Genomic DNA, 22,301 nt, shown 5'->3' on the forward strand with positions numbered 1-22,301 from the left:
GTAAGCGGTGGCAAGTGAAGACGGCCTATGCACCTAAGATTTGATAGAATGCGGTGTATGGGTTTCAGCGCACTGCTTTAATACCTACTGTACCGGAATAAACCGCTCTCGCAAATGACTCGCCAGCCTTCCCGTAACAAGTACTCGCTCGAGACACGTGCCGTATGATGTGTCCACACACGTCGCATGTCTCTTGTGTTTTACCACCAGGAAAAGAGCAGCTTTACTGCCGCTGCAGTGTTCAAAAGAAAAAGAAAAGGAAATGCTGCAAGGGGGAGGGAACAGGATGTGGCGACATCGGAGGACGATTGTACCATATGTATACTTGCATGTTTGTGTATAAGTCCCGGATTCTACGGACCTTATGCTATGGGGGTTTGGCACAACGTCAACTCTATGCCAAGTTTCTGAGCGTGAATTAGCCTAAATAATCAAATTTAACGTATGTGCAAACTGCAGGCGATTAGTCTGGTCGACAACGCCCATTGAGAGAAGCTTAAAACCTCGACATATGAAGCTACGGGACCGTAACCTGCAGCTTACGAGCAAGCATGATTACGTATTTTTAAAGGGGCACTTTAAGTGCAACAGAATTCCTTAATTCCGAGTGGTAAATGAATTGATGCAGAACTCAATTTTAATTTCGTTTGGCGGGAAATTATTACTAGAATTAATGAGTGGATGAATGATTTATTCCGCACAGAATGTATCTTGACCTAACTAAGGAAGATGATATAGGTGGCAATTCATAATTACTAGAATTAATGAATGAAATAAATTTTTTTTTTCAGCACAGATTGTCTCTCAGCCTAAGAAGGGAAAATGAGATAGGTGGGAATGGGAGAAGAAAGAATGGCACTGGGGATGCGCGACAACAGGAATCTTCCGTTGTGGATCGAGATCCACAGTCACTTGGTCGGGCACCGAAGGAGCGGGAGCGCCAGCTTTGCAAGTTCAGCCCTCATAGTCGACACTCAGGCGCCTCCATTCTGCCGCTTCATGAAGGTTGAACTGAGGAAAAAAGACGCGCGAACCGTCGGGAGTGGCCGAAAAAGGGCTGCAAACATACGCACAGCAAACCATTTTTCGCGTTACAAGACACAATCCTTGCTTTGCAAACGCACACCGCCAACAGTTATGTATTCTTTGTCGAATAGTCTCTGGAATGTGATTGTCAGTATTATGGACATACCGTCATGACCAAGTTTCGGTTTCGGTCAACTGACTATGGATTGTGCATGCTTTTAGTTATCCTATCCAAGTCAGATCCAAGTGGCGCATCAAATATGGCGTCTGCCATGGCGTCAAAAACATGCTCTTTCGTCTCGCGGTGGAAGCATTTGTTACGACAGCCGGCTACTAACGCAAAGTCTTGGGCACATCATGCTAGAAGAACATGTTCAAACACAAGTTGGTGAACGTTGTCTATAAATTAAAATATGATTCACGGCGCTAAAAGAACTGTTCTTGCGTTGTGAGACCCGTGTTTGCGATCTGAAGACGCAGAACGTGAATGAAACCATTCACATTTCTTTTCTCTCATGTTTTACAGGCGTCGCTGATCCTTACAAGTGTTCCGATAACATAGACATCGAGGCTTTGTTCATCAGTCCGAAAGTGCAGAACTTTCTCCAAAAGCTCGCGGGTTTTGACCTCGACAAAATCTTCGCTCCGATCCCCGTGCCGTTGAACACGCCGCGCTACAAGTTCCTCACAGATGAACAACTTGAAGAGGTACGTTTAAGTTTTGCATTGTTGCGCGCCTGCTTAAATGTAGCTGATAAAAACTGAACTGCGTCGAGCAGTTGCCGCTGTAACGTCAGATAGGCGATGATTTCTGTACACAATTAAGAAAGGCCCCTTTCTGTGCCAGTTCTTAGTAAAATGCACACTTGGGTACCGTTCTGCGTCGCTGCTCTTGTTTTGAAGGACGCCTGCAATGATCCTGACCCGTGGTGCTAAATATTTTTCTGGTCATCTAGAGTTGGGCAGCCGAGCCCCGCGGCGGCCGCATTTCTGTTGTAGTGAAATGCGAAAGCGCTCATGGTGCTTAGATTAAGGTGCAGGCTAAGGAACCTCAGACGGTCAGAATTGATGCAGAGTCCTCCACAACGGCGCGGTGCCTCGTAATCACTTCTTGGCTTTTGGCACGTAAAACCCCAGAATTTCATTAATATTTTTTGTTCATCTACACGAAACTCGCTCAGCTAAACTGTATTGGAGCTCACATTAACTCGCACAGTGCGCCACTTACGTTTACAGGTAACACCATTCACACTCAAAATTATTTCACTAGTGTGCCGCATTATAACCATCATCATAGCAATCACGCTCACAGGCACTCCCGCATATCCGCCGTCACTCACATTCACAGCTTTGTAAGAAGCACGAGTGAGCATGAGTGACTGTGGTGACCTGTGGCTGCATGATTATGTGCCGTTGCATGAATGTGCAGGCTGCTTTTAGTTGTGATTTCATGCTAGTTAGGATCTAGTTAGTGTCTCGTGCAAGTATAGTTAATTGTGTTTCTAGCATGCTATTCTACCTTGCTCCCTCTTCGCTGCATACCCTCACAGGAACTGCAAGACTCCCGCCGTCGTGCCCGGCAAAAACTGCAGATGCCACCAGTGCTTCGAGAACGCAAGCCATGTGAGAAAGTGCTCGCCAAGGATCCAGAAGTCCAGGGCTTCTCCAATAGCACGCACATCTTCACGGACATTTCTTATGGCTACAAAGATCGCGTAAGTGTAATGAAGCGTCTTTGGGTGGGCTCCACTTGGCATTCAGCAATGCAGTGATCAAGTTGCTACTTTGGTAACTTAGGACTGTGAAAGCAGCAGTGGTCTCTGAGGTGCGCCAGCTGGCTAGGAGATGCCTTTTTAATTTTTTTAATGTTAGACCTACATTCACCGAGTTGCAACACAGAGGTATTCCTGGGCAGGAGGAACCCAGCACACCGAGGAACCACGAGGACACACTTAAGGTTGGAATGCCTTAAGGCAGGTTCATTGTGGACTGCGCCATTGTGAAGGAGAAACAGAGACAACACCCGTTCACTGGGCCGGCTGTTCTATTCTCTGCCTTGCCATCTTCCCTCTCTTCTAGCGCCCGCTTTGCGAGTGCCCGCAGCCAAGTTCACTTCATCTTCACAACATATATATATATATATATATATATATATATATATATATATATATATATATATATATATATATATATATATATATATATATATATATATATATATATATTACGCATTTTACAACACTATTTTCTTGGCCTCTATACAGCCGTCAAACACTACTTTTTGAAAGCCATTGCTTCATCGAAAATTAATAATCACTTGCTTGGCACTCTATGGCCTGAACTAGTCCTTGCACCAGTAAACTGCACGCTTCATCATCACAACATATGCTCTTGCCAAAGATAAAAATAAAATTGATGTTTTAGGTAACGTACAGGCCCCTTGTTCACAACAACAGTGAAGGGTAAGACCTGAGCCTTATGTGCAATGTGATCCACTGTTAAAAAGGTACAAGTGAGTTAGAGCACATGGAAATTGTTCCCTCTGGAAAGTGTGCAACCTCCTCCAGACTTTGCAGCAGATGGCTTATGGTTGGTGGCGCTGTCATTTTTTATACACAGCTGTGCAGTGCATTGACATAACTTATACCCGCTCTTGCAACTAGAGTTCCACAAAAGTTAGAGCCCTTAGTTTTCATTATGAACCACTTGGCTGTGGTGTTACGCAGCTAAATGCAAAGTCATGGGTTTGATTCCCAGTGGCGGCCACCGTGTTTTGGTGGGGGCAAAATGAAAGAACACTTGTGGGCTACGGTTTATGTCCACGTAAAGAACCTCAGGTGGTCAAAAATAATGCAGACGCCCCCCCAATATTATGAGCCTCATAATCGGATTGTGATTTTGGCACATAAGGCACCAGAATTAAATTGAAATAATGTAATTAGCTTTCATAAATAAAGTTTGGCCCATACCTTTCGCTGTTATTGCAAACAAAGGGGCACGTACAGGTCTGAAAATTATAACTTTATTTCGTTTTTTGCAAGGGGGTGTGGATTTGTTGGTGAACATCTGCCAGATGATGTTTCATCTCTTTTTCGGCTACCAAGTGCAACTACATCATGCTGTGAGATGTTGGTATGGCGCATACCATCCACTTCAGTTTCTTCGGCATAGAAATCACGGAATACATTTTTGCTCCACAAGAACGCTGATTTTAGATGTTTTGCAGAAGGTCAGCAGAAATGGCATAGGATTCTTAACTGTGCCAGCTGTGATGTGTGTAATGTTGACTTCATTCCCTGACACAGTGCAGCAGAATGAGTTTTCAAGTGTCATCTGCAAACCCGTATTTTCAGGAGCGCCTTATTGTCGTTCGAGAACCTGATGGCGTACTCCGTACCGCCAACTGGGAGGAGAGGGAACGCATGCTGCAGACCTACTTCACTAACAAGGACAAGTCCTTCTACATGCCCAAGATGTTTGAGCCCGGTTACTTACAGGTGACTGTTCAAGTTCATTTAAAAACTGTGCACATTCATTCACAGGAGCAGTGGCGTAAAGCTTTTTCAAATCTACCAGTGTATGTTCTAAATATGCAACCATGATGTGCTTTCAAACAGCCACAGCATATGGCAGCAACAGAAATAAAGTTGGTGCACTTTGTGTTGCTTGTACCATGCATACCTGATCACAGTTACTTGGTGCATGTTTGTGCTATTTGTGAAACTAAACACTTTAAAAGTATAGCCACATCTGCAGAAATACAATGTGTGAAACATTGCTTATGTCAAAACGAGCTAATGTTGGCATAGCAACACTGGCCAGTGTCTGTCTTGCTGGCTCCTGTCGGGGAAGTCTCATGACAGCTTCGCTATTCAGAAGTTCTTGACACTGCACTCAGTGATGATTTGTGACAGAATTGGGAGATGGTGACAGTGAGTGTTGCATGGTGCCTGCTATCATGATTGAATGGGCTGCTTCTTATTGGTTGAATAAGAATTCGAATAACAATAAGTTGAATTGGCTGAATTCAAATAATAGTAGTGCTTGACTGTCTTATTGGTCTCCTTGGTTTATTGCATATGGAAAGCCATAGTATGCAAATGATCATGGGACATTTTGCTGGGTCTAGCAGCTGTTCCTGAATAGTGGGGCATACTGTGCTCAATGGCAATCTTCTGTTGCATAGAAAGCTTTGTTTTCCCAGTTTTCTTCCATGAAACAAGAGAGGTTTTCCAATTTATAGCAGGTGCTTTCTGTGGTTTATCAGCTCATTAAGCTTGTCAGCTCATGACGTACAAAAGCGGGAAATGTGACGATCGGCACCAAACGTGTCAACTGTGGTCAGCGTCAACAGTAAAGGGTTCTCAAATCAGGAGGCCCACAGCAAGTTTGCACATTGTTCACCCACACCCCCTTCTTTTTTCGTCCATGCCCATCTGCTGTCCGTGTAAATAGGTCTACAGCTGAGGGTTAGGGCATTGGTCACATGATATCTTTAAGCCTGTCATGTGAATCCGAAGCTAGTCTTGTGATGGGTCGCTTAAAGCTACAAAAAGAGACCATTGTGCGCGTAAAAATGGTGTTTGGAACAAGGGGCCACTGTCTGGTGTTTCACAAATGCGGCAGCCACCGACAACAACCATCACATACACTAATTTTCGTTGGTGACGTGGTTTGTTGGTTTTTGAGGCTCGTGCGGCCGCTGTGAATCGATCTGCGTTGATTCGGTATGAAACGGTAACTTTTGTAGCCGATGGCTGATGATGCAGCTCCGATTAGGCTTAACAGGCTACACAGTGTGGTCGATAGTGTGGCAGTGATGAACATTTGCCGTCGGCCGTTGTGATAACGGCTGGAAACCATCGCGGCAAACTTGCCGCTAATATGTGCCTAGGACAGCTCATCAGTGATCGGTCGCGAGATCACGCGTTTGTGTGGGCTAGATTGACGGCCATCGAAGCGGCTTTCAGGTCCGTGGACAGGCAACTACTGTGAGCATGCGTGTCTCTTTGCTCGCATGTAGACAGACAGCTTCGTATTGTGCGAATCTGCGTTCGTGAACACCGAACATGTGTATCCGATGCGATCCACATGCGTTCTGGCGGGTAATCGGCACGATCGTCACACATGGTTTTGTGCATTCCATGTGCACTGCTTTTGTTGTTTCCTATGTCTGCATAGTAGTAACCCTTTCAATTAGTCCGGTTGACCTTGTCGGACCTTGTATTGACAGAGATTGCGCGCTGTGGGAACGCGATGCGTGTCAAGGCGCCGAACACAGCCCGGTAGTTCACTGAATGTCTGGAATATTCAAAAAACCTAATATTCGAGAAATCAAATACTAGATATCCGACTCATGAAGTGAAATATTTTGACGTTCACTATTCGATTCGAAATCTAATATTTGAGTATTCGCACAACCATACTATTTTCAGAATGAGATGAAAATGGCAGGATATGGAGCCAAAGAAATGAAGAATGATGCCTCTGCAAAATTTCTTCATGCACAAGTCTTCTCGTAAGCTGCAACATTCACCTCAACTACTTGTTCATTGACATGCCGCAACCATTGTACATTTCATAATATGCGGATTTTGATGGTCCATTGCTTTTTGACAGCAAAGTGCATGGCAACCTCAGTGTGCCACAGTCATTTGGTGAATGTTCTTGAGGCACGAAACACTCGCCGAACTTGTTTGGTGAATGCTTTTGGATTGGACGATGGATCTGACAGATATCTCTTGCTGTTTTTCTTTTTCACGTGCCTTGCAGGATGTTTTAGACAAGCAGTGGTATCGGTTTGTGTTGGACAGGGCCTGCATTCAGTTTGAGCCAGATGACGCCGAATATATCAGGGTGAGTACTTTTTTTTCTCCTCCAGAGGGACATCATTCCTCAATATGCACTGATGGGCTAGTTGATGTGTAGTTGTGATAAACCTTAGCACAAACAGGATAACACAAGAAGGAATTGGGACGAAGCACTACTCTCAACTGACATCCTTACTGTGTCACTTGCTTATTAACCCTTTGCTACTTATTACTTGTTACTACTTATTAACCCTCTAAGGGCCAAGCCCAAGTCTAGTTATCTCGCCACCAATGTACACTCTTGGCCGTACCCGAGATGACTTGTGAATGTGGAACATCTGCAGGTTAGTTGCACCATCTACATTGGCTAAGTTCAATTTTATAGCAGGTTTTGTTTTATACGACAGATGGTACAACTAAGCTTATCGACTGTAAGGATTGCTAGTGTTTCTCACTTTTTGACGTGTCAGACCAGTGTAAAAAGCCTGCATATATTTTAAATGATACAAAAATTCAAGAACTTTCCATAAACTCTGATTCAGAGGACTTGACGCTGATTATAAGGTGTCTTCAAAAGTCTTTGACAGTGTTGAAGGGGCCATGTTTCCTGAGGAACATAAATTACCCTGATTACTTATTAGCATCTCCTAATCCTTGTTTGCATTTTGACTTGAAAAAATTTGTTGAATGTTTGGTAACGTATCACCTATAAATATCATCTTCATTTAAGCCTAGTATAATGTGCTACTTAGACAGAAATTGAATTTATTGCACTTCAGAAAATCTCCTGGCACCCGAGTGTTTAAAAACCCAGTGATGAGGAGCATTTGGCGCAGAAGTCATCATGACATCAAAATGATTAGGAGAATGATGTCAGAAAAGATATTAACAAAATTGTTGTACAAAGTAGCAGAAGAAATTGTGGCGCATTCTGACAATAAGCTTCTAATAATTGTTGAGCTTTCTAATGTTATGATGCCGTGGCTTATTTACGCATGCTCATGTCTGGCTTCTCAAGAAGTAGAGCTGTGACTCCACAGAGATGTCAGTTGGGAGTAGCACCATGTCCTGTCTCCCGCTTGAGTCCCACTTGTGCCAAAGTTTATTATAGACACTGTTATTGGTGGACTAATTTCACACTTGCAGCAAGCTGCTTTGGCTGGATTCAAATAATAGTGGTGCTTGACTGTTTGTTATGTGTAATGTTATTGTATGGACTACCTGCCAACTTTAAGAATGAGTAAAACCCGTACGTACTATTGTAGAAACTTGCATAGTACATGGTAAGATCAGAGTTCGTACATAACTGACCTGACTTTTAGTGCTCCTTTATGATTGTCATGTCGACGCATACATTTTAAAATGTTTTACGATAGAATAACAAAGCCAATTTTGAATAAGACAAATAAAGTCGCTGAGTGACTTTTCTATGGCCCAATTTTTCGGACCTGTCTATTATACGGACCAACCTGTGCAGCGGTGACATCAACTGATGGATCCAATGTGAAGGGCAGCCGAATTGTCAATAGCTGTTACGTGATTATTTTGTTAATGAACTTAATAAGCATTTCTGCTTGTCTGCAGTGCAGATCGTTCTTGCTGTGATTACAGAGCTACTGCCTACTCATAGCACCTCTACAGAAAGAAGTCTGCAAGCCTTCTATAAATAGCGAACTTATTGAATAAGCAATCTTTTGTATTCTTCATCAAATTTTAGTATATTCTGGCCTTCTGGGTAGTGTTTTTCAAGTTCTAAGGTTAGCAGGTCATGGACAACATTGATGTTTCCCACATTTTACACGAGTTGTACTGCACACACAGATCCATTGCTTTTTTTGTGTTTCCTGGTGTGAAAAATAAAAATAAAAAGAGGGAAGCCTGCACCACCTTTAAGGTATAGCAGCCATAAAGCCAATATAAAATAAATAAAGAAGGTTTACAGAGGCAACCCAAATTGAATTTAGAGAAAAAAAAAACAATGTATGAAAAAAGAAAAAAACAGTGCAGTGGTAAGCCTGCTGAATTCCATAGATAAATAGTCATACATAATTGAAGATGGATGGAAGAGGCAGAATGCACTCTAGAGACTACCTCCAGAAAACGACGCACCAACTGCAATCAGCACCCAAGCCCCACCCCCGACTGCTCCCCAGGACCACCCGCCGACGCCCCTGCAGGCACCCGCAGCAGTGCCTCGTATTTTGTTGCATTAGTTCAGAAGAGCCGGTGTGTCCATCCACCTCAGCCGGACTCTTGCCATGCTGCTGCGATGCCATTGGTCTGGATGGCTGACAGCAGTACACGGTAGTAGTCGACCAGGAATGCTCGTCTGAGTGGTGTGCTGCATAAATTATTAATACAGTGATAGGTGACAGAGCCAATAAATGGACAACAGAGGCTAAAGAGGGAGCACATAATTAGGAGAATAAAGAATGCGGTAGAGCCGTCCAGTACGGGGGAGCCTCGCCATAGTTGGCATATACAGTGTGGATCGCGAAGAACAGTCATGTAAAATTAATATGAAGTGGTGAAGCAAGAGTGAGATGGAAGAGGTGATTAGTGAGTATCAGGGAGAATGGAAGAGAACAGAATGGGAGAGGAGGAAACGGAAAGAGCGACGAGCTGTACCAATATCAGAGGCAGGGCACAGGATTGTTTGGATTTCAGCAGGACGGGATAAACATCGGGTGATAGTGTGTTGACGCGTATGAGCGCTCGTAATTGAGACAGGCCGCCACTGGAATCTGAACCTTGCAACGTTTAACGCTAGAACGTTATCCAGTGAGGCGAGTCTAGCAGTGCTATTGGAGGAATTAGAGGGCAGTAAATGAGATATAATAGGGCTCAGAGAAGTTAGCAGGACGAAAGAAGCATATACAGTGCTAAAAAGCGGGCCCGTCCTGTGCTACCAGGGCTTAGCGGAGAGACGAGAACTAGGTGTCGGATTCCTGATTATTAAGGGTATAACTGGTAACATACAGGAAATCTATAGCATTAACGAGAGGGTGGCAGGTCTTGTTATGAACCTAATAAGAGGTAAAAATTGAAAGTCGTACAGGTCTGCACCCCTACATCCAGTCATGATGACCAGGAAGTCGAAAGCTTCTATGAAGACGTGGAATCGGCAATGGGTAAAGTCAAAACAAAATACACTGTACTGATGGGCGACTTCAATGCCACTGTAGGTAAGTAGCAGGCTGGAGACAAGTCAGTGGGAAAATATGACATAGGCTGTAGGAATAGCAGGGGAGAGTTATTAGTAGAGTTTGCAGAGCAGAATAATATGCGGATAATGAATACATTCTTCCGCAAGCGGGACAGCCAAAAGTGGACGTGGTAGAGCCCGAATGGCGAGACTAGAAATGAAATAGACTTTATACTCTGTGCTAACTCTGGCATCATACAAGATGTGCACGTGCTCAGCAAGGTGCGCTGCAGTGACTATAGGATGGTAAGAACTCGAATTAGTCTAGACTTGAGGAGGGAACGGAAGAAACTGGTAAATAAGAAGCCGATGAATCAGTTAGCGGTTAGTGGGAAAATAGAGGAATTCCAGATCAAGCTACAGAACAGGTATTCGGCCTTAACTCAGGAAGAGGACCTTAGTGTTGATGATATGAACGAGAATCTTATGGGCATCGTTAAGGAGTGTGCAATAGAAGTCGGTGGTAACTCCTTTAGACAGCATGCCAGTAAGCTATCGCAGGAGACGAAAGATCTGATCAAGAAATGCCAATGTATGAAAGGCTCTAACCCTACAGCTAGGATAGAAATGGCAGAACTTTCTAAGTTAATCGACAAGCGTAAGACAGCTGACATAAGGAAGTATAATATGGATAGAATTGAACATGCTGTCAGGAACGGAGGAAGCCTAAAAGCAGTGAAGAAGAAACTAGGATTAGGCAAAAATCAGATGTATGCGTTAAGAGACAAAGCCGGCAATATCATTACTAATATGGATGAGATAGTTCAAGTGGCTGAGGCGTTCTATAGAGATATATACAGTACCAGTGGCACCCACGACGATAATAGAAGAGAGAATAGTCTAGAGGAATTTGAAATCCCACAAGTAACGCTGGAAGAAGTAAAGAACGCCTCGGGAGCTATGCAGAGGGGGAAGGCAGCTGGGGAGGATCAGGTAACAGCAGATTTGTTCAAGGATGGTGGGCACATTGTTCTAGAAAAACTGGCCACCCTGTATACGCAATGCCTCATGACTTCGAGCGTACCGGAATATTGGAAGAACGCTAACATAATCCTAATCCATGAGAAAGGGGACACCAAAGGCTTGAAAAATTATAGACCGATCAGCTTACTGTCCGTTGACTACAAAGTATTTACTAAAGTAATTATAAATAGAATCAGGAACACCTTAGACTTCTGTCAACCAAAGGACCAGGCAGGATTCCGTAAAGGCTACTCAACAATAAACCATATTCACACTATCAATCAGGTGATAGAGCAATGTGCGGAATATAACCAACCCCTTCTATATAGCTTTCACTGATTACAAAAAAGCGTTTGATTCAGTCGAAACCTCAGCAGTCATGGAGGCATTATGGAATCAGGGTGTAGACGAGCCATATGTAAAAATACTGAAAGATATATATCTATAGCGGCTCCACAGCCATCGTAGTCCATAAAGAAAGCAACAAAATCTGAATAAAGGAAGGCGTCAGGCAGAGAGATACGATCTCTCCAATGCTATTCACAGCGCGTTTACAGACGGTATTCAGAGACCTGGATTGGGAAGAATTGGGGATAAGAGTTAATGAAGAATACCTTAGTAACTTGCGATTCGCTGATGATATTACCTTGCTTAGTAACTCAGGGGACCAACTGCAATGCATGCTTACTGACCTGGAGAGGTAAAGCAGAAGGGTGGGTCTAAAAATTAATCTGCAGAAAACTAAAGTAATGTTTAACAGTCTCGGAAGAGAACAGCAACTTACAATAGGTAGCGAGGCACTGGAAGTGGTAAGGGAATACATCTACTTAGGACAGGTAGTGACCACAGATCCGGATTATGAGACTGAAATAATCAGAAGAATAATAATGGGCTGGAGTACGTTTGACAGGCATTCTCAGATCATGAACAGCAGCTTGCCATTATCCCTAAAGAGAAAAGTGTATAATAGCTGTGTTTTACCAGTACTCACCTACGGGGCAGAAACCTGGAGGCTTACGAAAAGGGTTCTACTTAAATTGAGGACGATGGAACGAGCTATGGAAAGAAGAATGATAGGTGTAACGTTAAGGGATAAGAAAAGAGCAGATTGGTTGAGGGAACAAATGCGAGTTAATGACATCTTAGTTGAAATCAAGAAAAAGAAATGGGCATGGGCAGGACATGTAATCAGGAGGGAAGATAACCGATGGTCATTAAGAGTTACAAATTGGATTTCAAGGGAAGGGAAGCGTAGCAGGGGGCGGCAGAAAGTTAGGTGGGCAGATGAAATTAAGAAGATTGCAGGCACAACAAGGCCACAGTTAGTACATGACCGGGGTAGTAGGAGAAGTATGGGAGAGGCCTTTGCCCTGCAGTGGGTGTAACTAGGCTGATGATGATGATGATGAATTGAGACACAATGCATGCGGTTAGCATGCACCGAGGTCAAATAGCGTGTCGCATCAAGACGAGTATCCCCGCGTGCACACTGATCAGAGGCACTGAGATTAAAACGGTGAAGGCAATAGTGAAAGTACCTGTGCCCTGTGAAAAAATGAGCCAGAAAGCAGTTGGGGTGGAACCAGCACGGTATTTCGTAAACGCTGCGCACCCATTTGTAAAGGGGAGTGTTGATTCCCTCGCACTGCCAGTAACAGTGCCATTGATCTTGAGCAAGTTTGATAAACTTATTGCGCTGTCATGAGACAAGCGCGAACTAAGCTGGTGGCCGCTGTGGACAACACAGCTGAATTTGCTATTACATTTCCCACCAGGCCCCTGTGACCAGGGACATGATAAAGAAAGATAAAGTGTTAGCAACGGGCTCTTTTATATGTTCGAACAACTTCAAGCAATTTGACCCTAGCACCCTGGCTACAGTTGTGGCGATATGCGTCTGCAAGGTTTGATAACTCACCAACTAGCCCAACTTTCCACATTACTAGACTACACTGTACGTGACTGGGTAGTATTGGATTTCAGAAATGTTGGCTCCACTCCACTTTCTTGTGTCATTTTCTTTCTGGCAGGTATCATGCTCTTGAGAAAAAAAGGTGCATTTGTTCTTTTTTTCTTCTCTCTCTCTTTATTTCTTTCTTTTGGCACCCACCTGTCATTCTGCTTTTCTGTAAGTGTTCCCTTAACCATTTGGATAATCAAGCATTCTGTGCCTTGGTAGCGGTGGTGTCTTTCATGATCAAAGAACACTTCTGCAGTGTTGAAAGTTGTGGTAATTTAAACCACCTCCACTCTCCCTCCTCTCTTGGTGCAGGTTACGCACACGACGTACGACCACATTGATGCCAAGCGTGGCTTCCATGAGCTGCGTTCAACCCGGCATTTTGGCCCCATGGCTTTCTACCTGGCCGTCGTCGGCAAGGTGGACAACCTACTAATCGACCTGCTTCAGAGGGAGATGTGAGTTGCCTGTGCTGCTTTTACTCCATGTGACTGTACACAACTGAAGTGAATACCATATTTGCGCCAATCTACCACGTACTTTCTCAAAGAATGGGTCTGAAAATGGCTTGCATGGTACAGCCAGATGTGAAGCCAAAGCTGCATTTGCGGCATTGGCAACAGCCTACCGTCAGTGATGTTAGATGCAGCGTCGTCACCGTCATCACTAGGTTCTGCACTCAGTGACCAAGATCTGTCGCCCCCTTTGGTCTCGCTGCCACCTTGCAGTTGCATTAAAGAATCTTGCGTTTTTTTCTTCATCTCGCTACAATTGCATACTCAGTTTCAGTAGCTATTGCAGCAGAGCCAAGGCTACGCTATCTACGCACGCAGATTCTTGTGCAGCGAGATGTAGTGCCATAGTTCGGAATCGTTGCATGACTGGATGGCCTTGACAAGGGGTCTTGTCGGCAGGTGTTCACTTGGAAGTTTCCCTGCAGGTCGCAGCTGTGGCTTATTGCGCAATTTTGCTTAGTTTTATTTAATGAAATATTTGTTGAGGCTCTATATGTAATGCTGCCATGTAGACGTTAATTTGTATTTAAGAATTACTAGTAGCTTCGACAGTGGCTGTATTCATGTGTGTAGTAGGCACAGCCGCAAAACCGTGGAGGATTTCCCTCCTGGGTAATGCATTGTCCTTTGTAAAAAATAGCGTCCGCAGACTCGTTTGTGCAATGTCGTTCCACGCTGCTCTTTTACAAGAAAGGAACGAATAATTAGACGTTAAACATGCATGAATACTAATTAAGAAAATGACAGCACTTACGAATGTCAGCGAGCGCACCATGTGCAAGTGGATGCTGCAAGAGGTCTGAATGGATGGCGCCGCCATCCTGTGCGACACGCTGTCTGAGTGCTCCTTCTGATCCCTCCGCTTCTGCAACCCTCCTTCTCTTCTGTATTTTGATATGTCTTGAAGACACGCGCCTTTTTGGTGTCAGAATGAATGTGATACGAATTTTCTGCTGCTGCTATCGCAACAGCTAACCTTGCTGTGCAGTTGCAGTTTTCATAGATGCAGCTGCCTCCTGCACGGCAGTGCTTGCCGCTAGCAAATGACAGGGCCCGCAAGGGAAACCATTAGGTTGGGTTTGCTGTCCCGATTGGTCGAAGAAGCCTGTAGTTTTCACAGAACTAGTGAAACAGAGCACAGCATTACATTCTCCCATTTAGCAGATGAAGCCAATTGGGTGAGTCAGAGCTGGACTTGCGGCGAGATGAAGAGGAAGAAGGTGCCCGATGGACTGCATGAATTTAATGTTAAGCCATTTGGACTTAGCAATGTCTCCGATGCTTTGAAGAGATTTATGGACTCAATTCCTCACTGTCTAAAATGAGAGGTCTGTCTGTGTTATTTGGATGATGTCATCATTTTCAGGCATACTTTTGACAGGCATAAGTACTTCTTAAGCCTCATTCTAGACTGCATCGAAAAGGCTGGCTTGGTTTTAAACTCCAAGAAGTGGCAGTTTGATGAGTGACAGGCATTGGCTCTTGGTGACCTGTATGACAAAGATGGCATAAGACTAGACCTCCGGGCCTTGGATATGAAAAATTCATGAAAATATTAATTCTTTAGTTCTGTTAGCTTAGTATACTTGTCATGGCGCATCTGCCAGGCAAAAATTTATTTTTCTTTTCTTGCATTTAACAACAGGATCGAAGACACTGGTCCCCTGTTAAGGCTGTTCTACCACATACATCCACCAGCCGATGGCACACAAGTGGATGAAAACACAGACAACATTGAACTCGTCAAGGTAAGCAAATAAGTTGCTGCATTGCTAACCCTTTAAAAACATTAAGCCTTAGCTGTACTCATCCTGCTAGTTGGTACCAATAGAGCTCAGACGGCTATGACGCAGCTGCTTATGTGCAGCACCGGATATAATGCATTCTTTTATGACTTCCGTTTATCGTCCCATAAGACCAAATGTATACACATGCATTTATAGTGCAACCACGCGAAATGAAATAGCAGTTACAATGCAGTTGCCAAAAAATCTCACAGACAAGCGAGGCAGTGAATGTGCTTCTTAACGAGGTGTGCAGGCAAGGAAAGAACGATGAGGGTGATACAGCAAAAAAAGAAGTAGACGCAGAGTGAACGAGGCATGGAGGAAGAAAAAAAATGAAGCAGCGGCCTGGCTCAGCGGGCACGCAGGGGTTGCCTAGGCAACAGAGAAGCTTCTTGCTCCAGCAGCTTGTCATGTGTGCAGAAGTGCAGTTGCCAAACGTCTTTTTTGGACACTGACAGGCTCGTAAAAATATATGAATTATGGAGCAGGCAGGGAAAATGAATTTCAACGGTAAGTTTAGTGTTGTTTTTTACATCTCTAGCACAGCAAAAAAATTTATTCAGATCGCGAAACCGTTTCGCATTTGCTTGTAGGAGTGTGTGATGTCACCAAGTGCAGATGTGGTACGTGCCACCTTGAATTTGCGATGCTTTCATTTTAAACTGTGTTCTTCAAATTTATTAGTTTGAAAAGTTGCCCAGACGTGAACTTTTGCCGTTCCTACCAGTATTGTGAACATAATAGCTTTTGCAATACGTGTTCATGTTACTTTCTGGCTGATCGCTTGTAAACTCCATTTGACGCATGCTGCTATCAGTTAAGCCTGTACGCGTGATCCTGCGCCAGATCTTTGTGTATTTGTCTATGGGTCTGAGCATATATCAAGAGTGAGTCGCCCATGACGTCATGCCACGCGAGGCTCCCGCCAGCTAGGTCTAGGCCTAGGTTTAACTTTCGCTGTCAAGTTGGCAGCCAAAGTTGAAGTTTGGTGCAAAGTCAACGAAATGCTTTGCAGTGGCTTTATAGCACTTAAAAGAACTTCGCCAACGAAGGTGAGGGCACATAGAAATTGTTACCTTCGATTCTTGGACATTGGTTGCATGTTCACAGCCTTTGAAAAATTTTGTTTTGGTTATATACGTTACAAGCGGTCTATGCTGTATTACCCTCATGCGCGACCAATGGCGGCACTGCGGACGCGCTCCTGTGACGTCAGGCGGGGTACTCGCCTTTGTCTTCTGCTATGCTCCCGCTAAAATAGCTTCATTTTCATGCGTTTGCCTCCTCTCTGACTGTGTGCTCGCTTACCACAATGCTCTCCTATTGCCCATATTTTTTGCTAGTCTTAGATTTACAGATGCCAGCATTGGGAGGACAACAAACGTTGTATAACAAACGTTTTAATGTATCTTTTATGTGATCACCCGATATGTTAGCTCAGTGGTTATGACGTTGCGCTGCCAAGTTCGAGGTCGCTGATTTGACACCGGCTGCACTGCAATGGAGGTGAAATGCAAGAACGCTTGTGTGTAGTTATATTTAGATGCATGTTTAAAAAATCCAGGCGGTCAGAATTAATCCGCAGTCCTCCAAGACGGCATGCCTAATATTGATATAGTGGTTTCATCGCATGAGATCCCAGAATTTCTTTTTTTTTATGTAAAGACAGTTATTTTCATATAACCACAGCTCTCGTGGGCAGGGGTAGTCATAAAACACGTGACTCAGTCATGAAATAACACTCTGAGCGACTATGTGAGAGTCTATGCACATCTGAAAGTCAAGCCCAATTGCACAACTCATTCACAAAATTTTACGAAACACTAAGCGGCATTGTAGTTGAATACAAACTTTAGATTTCGCACATAATTCTAGTCACTTAGTGTTGCGAATATCAAAATTTTTATTGACAAGTGGTTTATCTCGAACATTAGGTGCGCTATTATCTATCATATTTCGCAATCATCAAGCATGCTTTTTCTTGCAAATAAATCACAACTTTCTAGCACAAAAATTTAATGTTTGATTAGGTCAGCATAACACTATTTCTGTTCAATGCACTTTCAAACTACTGGCAAATACACCGAAATCATCACTTTCTCAGCATTATAATGAAATATTATGTTATAAAGCAAAAGAAAATGCCAGAAAGCCTGTGAACATATTATTATGCCATTGTGTGTATGTTTAGTGTGCATTAATCTGGTGTGTCTTTAGAGCTCCAGCGACCTGTTTGGTCAAGTGTCAGCAAACCTGAGCTTCTCAATTTTCTTGTTTCAGTTCTAAATATGCATGATGCATTTACAGAACAACATATTTTGAAAACGGTAGTTTGAAGGGACACTAAAGTGAAAAATGATTTCTTCTGCATCGGTAAATTACCTTTATATAACACCAAAAACACCACTCTTACAACGATAAGACGTTTGGTGAGCCAGAAAAAGCACAAGAACGAAATATGGGTGGCGACGCCTGCTTAAGCTCCCGCACCTGGGGGCTGTGATGTCTTGGATTTTGATAGCATCTTCAAGGGCCTACTAATTATGTACAGCGGTACAGATTGACTACTTTGTCTTCTAAAGCAACCAAATATTCAACATGGCAAGTTTTGGGAACCTTTATCCATCCAACGTGGCCCAAATGCGAAAACATACTTTGGAATCCCTGGCGTCACGCTGACGTACCGGCGCTGGGGTTTCGGCACGAAATCCAAGTACTGATACTTGGACTTTCATTTTCTCATCTAATAATCAAACTGTTTTTTGAAATGCCTGCCTGCAGGGTTCTCAAACAATAATTCATTAGTCTAAACTGATTTATTGTTTTGCTTTAGTGTCCCTTTAAGCAAAGCTAGCTGCTTGTTTTTGTTATGCAATAGCAGTAATTCTCATTGATGGATGAACCTCGCCCATGCAATATGCTTGCTACCCATGGCAGGAGCAAAGAAACAATGGGTTACGCTGAACCGAGTAACATGCAGAGGCAAACTGTGTCACTGTGAAAGTAACCAAGTTTATATAAGATTATCTTGCAAAGGTCAGAACTGCAGCACAAGAGTACATAACTTGGTTTCCCCACTAACTTTGTCCGCCCTTGTATTAGACTGCATTTTGCTGCAATGCCACTAAAGCACTGTATTCCTCAACATGCCATGGTGACCACGTAGTTTTCTGTGAATGGCATCAAACGTCTTTCGTGATATGTTTAGCATGCTGGCAGCAAAAAAATGATAATGTCTGCGGCCAGCGGAGGAGCTGACCGGACACGCAGCATGCGCTGCTTTGCCAAACACAGTATTACAGTGCAGACACAGTAGCTGAGTGCCAAATGCTGCAGTTCATCATCAGAAAAGGGCTGACAAATCAATATGATTTCAACGATTTCGACAATATGACAACGAAACTGCAATGACAAAAAAAAGATACAGCGCCACACAAACTTGTGTACACGCTGATGACTGGCAGACGACGCCAGGAGCAATCCACCTAAGCTTGGTCACAACTACAACTCCGCTCAATTTTGCAGGGTACAGTGTCCTAGAACATTCTGTATAGTATAGTGTTCCACAAACGTGCCATCTCGCGTTTCAAATACTCGAGTAGAGCACATTGGCGGACAGCTTCAAATTGCCTTCACATAGCAACCCCACACATGGCACGACAGCGGAGTCCCCCTGCCGACATCGCATGCAAACGGGCGGCACTCAAAGATCTCGCTCGGGGCTAATTACCAAGGGTGAATCCTACTCGCTCTCGGTGAACATTTCTTTGGTTTGCTTTGTGGCAACAACTAGTGTTCCGCGAATATTCGAAGCTTCAAATATTTAGTTTGAATCGGTTGCTATTCAGTTCGATTCGAAATACTTTTTTTACTATTCGAAATACATACTCGATTTCCCCTAAAAATTGCTGCTGTCGTTTCTTTAAGTCAGCTTCGTCGCAATGCGGCCCTGTTATGCGGCGAAACATACAAATTGTATTGCGGTGAAGCTTCTATTAAAATTAGGAAGGGACACTGCCCCTGCTAGTGCTTAAAACACTACCAGCTCAGGCGCCCACACTGTACTGCCTGTTCGTGCATCTGGACAACACCAGCAGCCAGGTAGAAACCTCTGTGTCTTCTACTAATACAGCTAAGTGCCCAAAAAGACGATTTCCAAATTATATATATGACCAAGTGGCAAGCTTGGCAGTGTGTTTAGACCCTCATTCTAAAGTGGTTGAGTACCACCATTTGTGGATTACCTAGCTGTCTTTAGAAGCAGCAGGGAAAATTCCAACACAAAGGAACCAAGATATGTACTTAACAGTGAAAACTTGGGAAGAAATTCTTTCCATGTCAGCACCGTGTTCCGAAAGAATTTGATAATCTTAGCAACCAGCTGAAATTTTCACTGCCACAAGTTGAAAGATATGTGCATGATGACGTTATGGGCCAAAAAGGAGATGCATGTGAGTGGTGGTGCAAGCATGGTGTTGTACAGCAGACTTCGAATAATAACGACACCTTAAAACGCTACGCAGTAAGAAAATGACAAACGTACGTCTCCGGCCGCTCTCCCCTGCCAGCTCAACGCATGATGGCGTCTTATGCTGAAATGGTTCTTGCATAGTAGGCCCATCAAAACTTTCCGCCCAAATGCCTCAGCTGAAGAAGCTCCTGACACAGGCCGAATTTGAGGAGTGTAAGCATAAGCTTTCCAAATCCACAAAAATGACAGTGTGCATCTAAGGTTGCTTGAGCCTCACCATTTGGATGCCTGTTGGCATCTCGTGCTGCAATGATTTATGCAGCACTTTGCTTTGCATGGGTGTCAACTACAGTTGACTCTGCCAAATTTTTTAGGGACTTCAGGTTCTATGTTTTCCCGGTTGGTACGTTTTTTCTCAGGTTTTTTTACGAAACATATGGATCTATTCCACTAATGTAAAAAAAAAGTTCTCACATTTTGTGTGCAAAGTTGTGAGGTGGAAAGGTGCTAGCATATGCCACAGTGCTTTGGATATCAAATTATGAGTAAGTTTTGTTGGTTTCAAACTCATGCCAAGCAGTTAATAGCCATTTTCAAGGCTAGTTAACGAATCTGGTGACACAACTTGTTCAACTGCTCAGAGAGACGGGGCAACCTTAGCACGCAGGCTAGCGGTGGTCTAGGTGAGCACACATCATGAATTAGGCAGGAGTGTGGGAATACCATATTAAAAAATTGAAATAAAATAAAGTTTGAGTGCTCAATTTAAAATGACACCTGTTGCGCCGAAGAGGTCCCTGTCATCTAGTAAATGATTCCGAGATGTGTGCTCTCGATTGCAGTCGCGGCGTAGTGCATGACATGGAGGTGAATGATTGCTCTGGGTGATTAATTCTTCAAATGTGGGGAGCTCATGTGACTAAAAGCGGGGAGTGAGAGCACTTCTTGGCTTTTTTGGGGGTTACAAGCGGGTGTTTGTAAACCATAAAAAAGCATTTATTTACACTGTGGTCCAGTGACAGGTGGTGCACTAAATGGAGGCTAGCAGTGCTTCACCGATACAATTAAGATGAATTAAGCTGAGCGATCGCCGAGTACATGAACAATGCTCACAATTTGTAACGATGCATTAAATTTTTTTATTGCTATCATTCATCGTGCACAGTGCCCGGTCCCAGCAACAACAGTGGTGAAGCTTTGTCAGAGTGAAAGAAAAGGGGGTACAACTAAATGGGTCATTATAAAATACTGCCTCTTGGCAGCAGATGTTTGCCAGGAACTGCATTCACAAAAAGCTTTTGCACTAGAATTGTTTTTAAGAGGAAATTCCAGCCACTCCTATTGCTGGACTATATTTAGTGAAGGTGGCCAGCCAAATGCAAGGAGCACTTACGAAGGGAAAGCTTTGCGAGTTATGCAATGCACTATAGGAGCCACGGTTGAACAGGGCAGCATGCACCACATGTACTTAACTTCATACTGCAAGCCCCATGCTCCCTACGACCAAGGTGCAGTGTGCCGTGTGGGCCAGACATTACACAAGAGCGCAGGATCCGGCGTTCATGGCAGATTGCAGTTTGAGGTGGCAGCATTAGATTGTGTGTTTAATTGCTAACACAGCAGCTTGGCTGGTTGATGCATTGTTAGATAGGTGACAGCTTGGGTGATTTTCGAAAAGCTAATTCAAAGAACCCACAAGCAGCATCATGTGCTGCTAGATTTTGGCCTAAATGGCATTAAATGATCAGTAATTTTTCATTCTGAACTTTAATAAAAGGTTTATTATATCAATTTAGAGAAATATTTTGCTTCGTTAAAACTAGATTTCAAATGCATAGGTTTCTATTAGAATTTCAAGAAAAATTGTTTACTAGATTTAAGAGAAATTGATGTAATGCTCCATGGGTCCACAATGTGGAGTAAATGAATTGACGATTGCATTGTTATAGCACTCCTTAGTTTGTTATGACCTACTTTATTATAACAAGCTTTCACTAGTTATATAGTACATGTGAAGTTACCAGGACCTTCAGGTGTGCATTATTCAGGTTTGGATTGTCACAAGTAAATGGCAGTGTACTTACATGCTGTATTTTCTTTAAGAAAAAAGCAATTTTTTATTATACATATGCTCCTTAGACAGCCATTAATGCATTTCTTTTTGGCTTCCTACAGTTCTACACGAGGAACAACTCCCAGAAACGCAGCCACATGGAGCTAGCCCTACAGACCTACTTGGAGGTTCGCAGCAGCCGAGAAGAAGCAGAGAAGAACCTGGCCTCTGCCAGAGGCCATTAGTGATCACCCATGCATAATAAACATTATACAGTATAGTTGAACACTTTAGCAATTTTGTGCAAGACTCATTTTTAACCCTTCTTCTGCCGTTACATTAAAAAAATTTTAACGTGTTGGTTCGACAGACGCTTCATGCCGCATAAAAGCTGGTTCTTTGTTGTCACTTTTCCCGTGTTCAGAATTTACAAACAGTTTATAAATTCATTTCATGGTATGAATATGCAGTTGTGCAGAACAACTGAAGCACGAGAAGGACAACAGAAATG

General features: G+C 43.4%; 1 protein-coding gene across 1 annotated transcript; it reads left to right on the forward strand.

The window, feature by feature from the left end:
* The first annotated feature begins 1,267 nt into the window (after positions 1-1,267).
* Positions 1,268-22,087, forward strand: mRpS22 (mitochondrial ribosomal protein S22). The gene is made up of 8 exons (XM_065425999.1): positions 1,268-1,410; positions 1,553-1,734; positions 2,577-2,741; positions 4,380-4,523; positions 6,799-6,882; positions 13,277-13,422; positions 15,125-15,227; positions 21,913-22,087. Exons 1-8 carry the CDS (start codon positions 1,287-1,289, stop codon positions 22,033-22,035), a joined length of 1,071 nt encoding a protein of 356 aa, XP_065282071.1. The 5' UTR covers positions 1,268-1,286; the 3' UTR covers positions 22,036-22,087.
* The last annotated feature ends 214 nt before the right edge of the window (positions 22,088-22,301 follow it).

The sequence above is a fragment of the Dermacentor albipictus genome, chromosome 2 (assembly GCF_038994185.2).
Source record: "Dermacentor albipictus isolate Rhodes 1998 colony chromosome 2, USDA_Dalb.pri_finalv2, whole genome shotgun sequence".
Lineage (NCBI taxonomy): Eukaryota > Metazoa > Arthropoda > Arachnida > Ixodida > Ixodidae > Dermacentor > Dermacentor albipictus.

What these genes read in the sequence shown, in the direction of transcription:
- mRpS22 (XM_065425999.1), top strand. Translation starts at nt 1,287, where the DNA reads ATGGCGTCTGCCATGGCGTCAAAAACATGCTCTTTCGTCTCGCGGTGG. An exon ending in AAGAACATGTTCAAACACAA is followed by an intron (nt 1,411 to 1,552) that starts GTTGGTGAACGT and finishes CATGTTTTACAG; the next exon opens with GCGTCGCTGATCCTTACAAG. An exon ending in CTTATGGCTACAAAGATCGC is followed by an intron (nt 2,742 to 4,379) that starts GTAAGTGTAATG and finishes CCGTATTTTCAG; the next exon opens with GAGCGCCTTATTGTCGTTCG.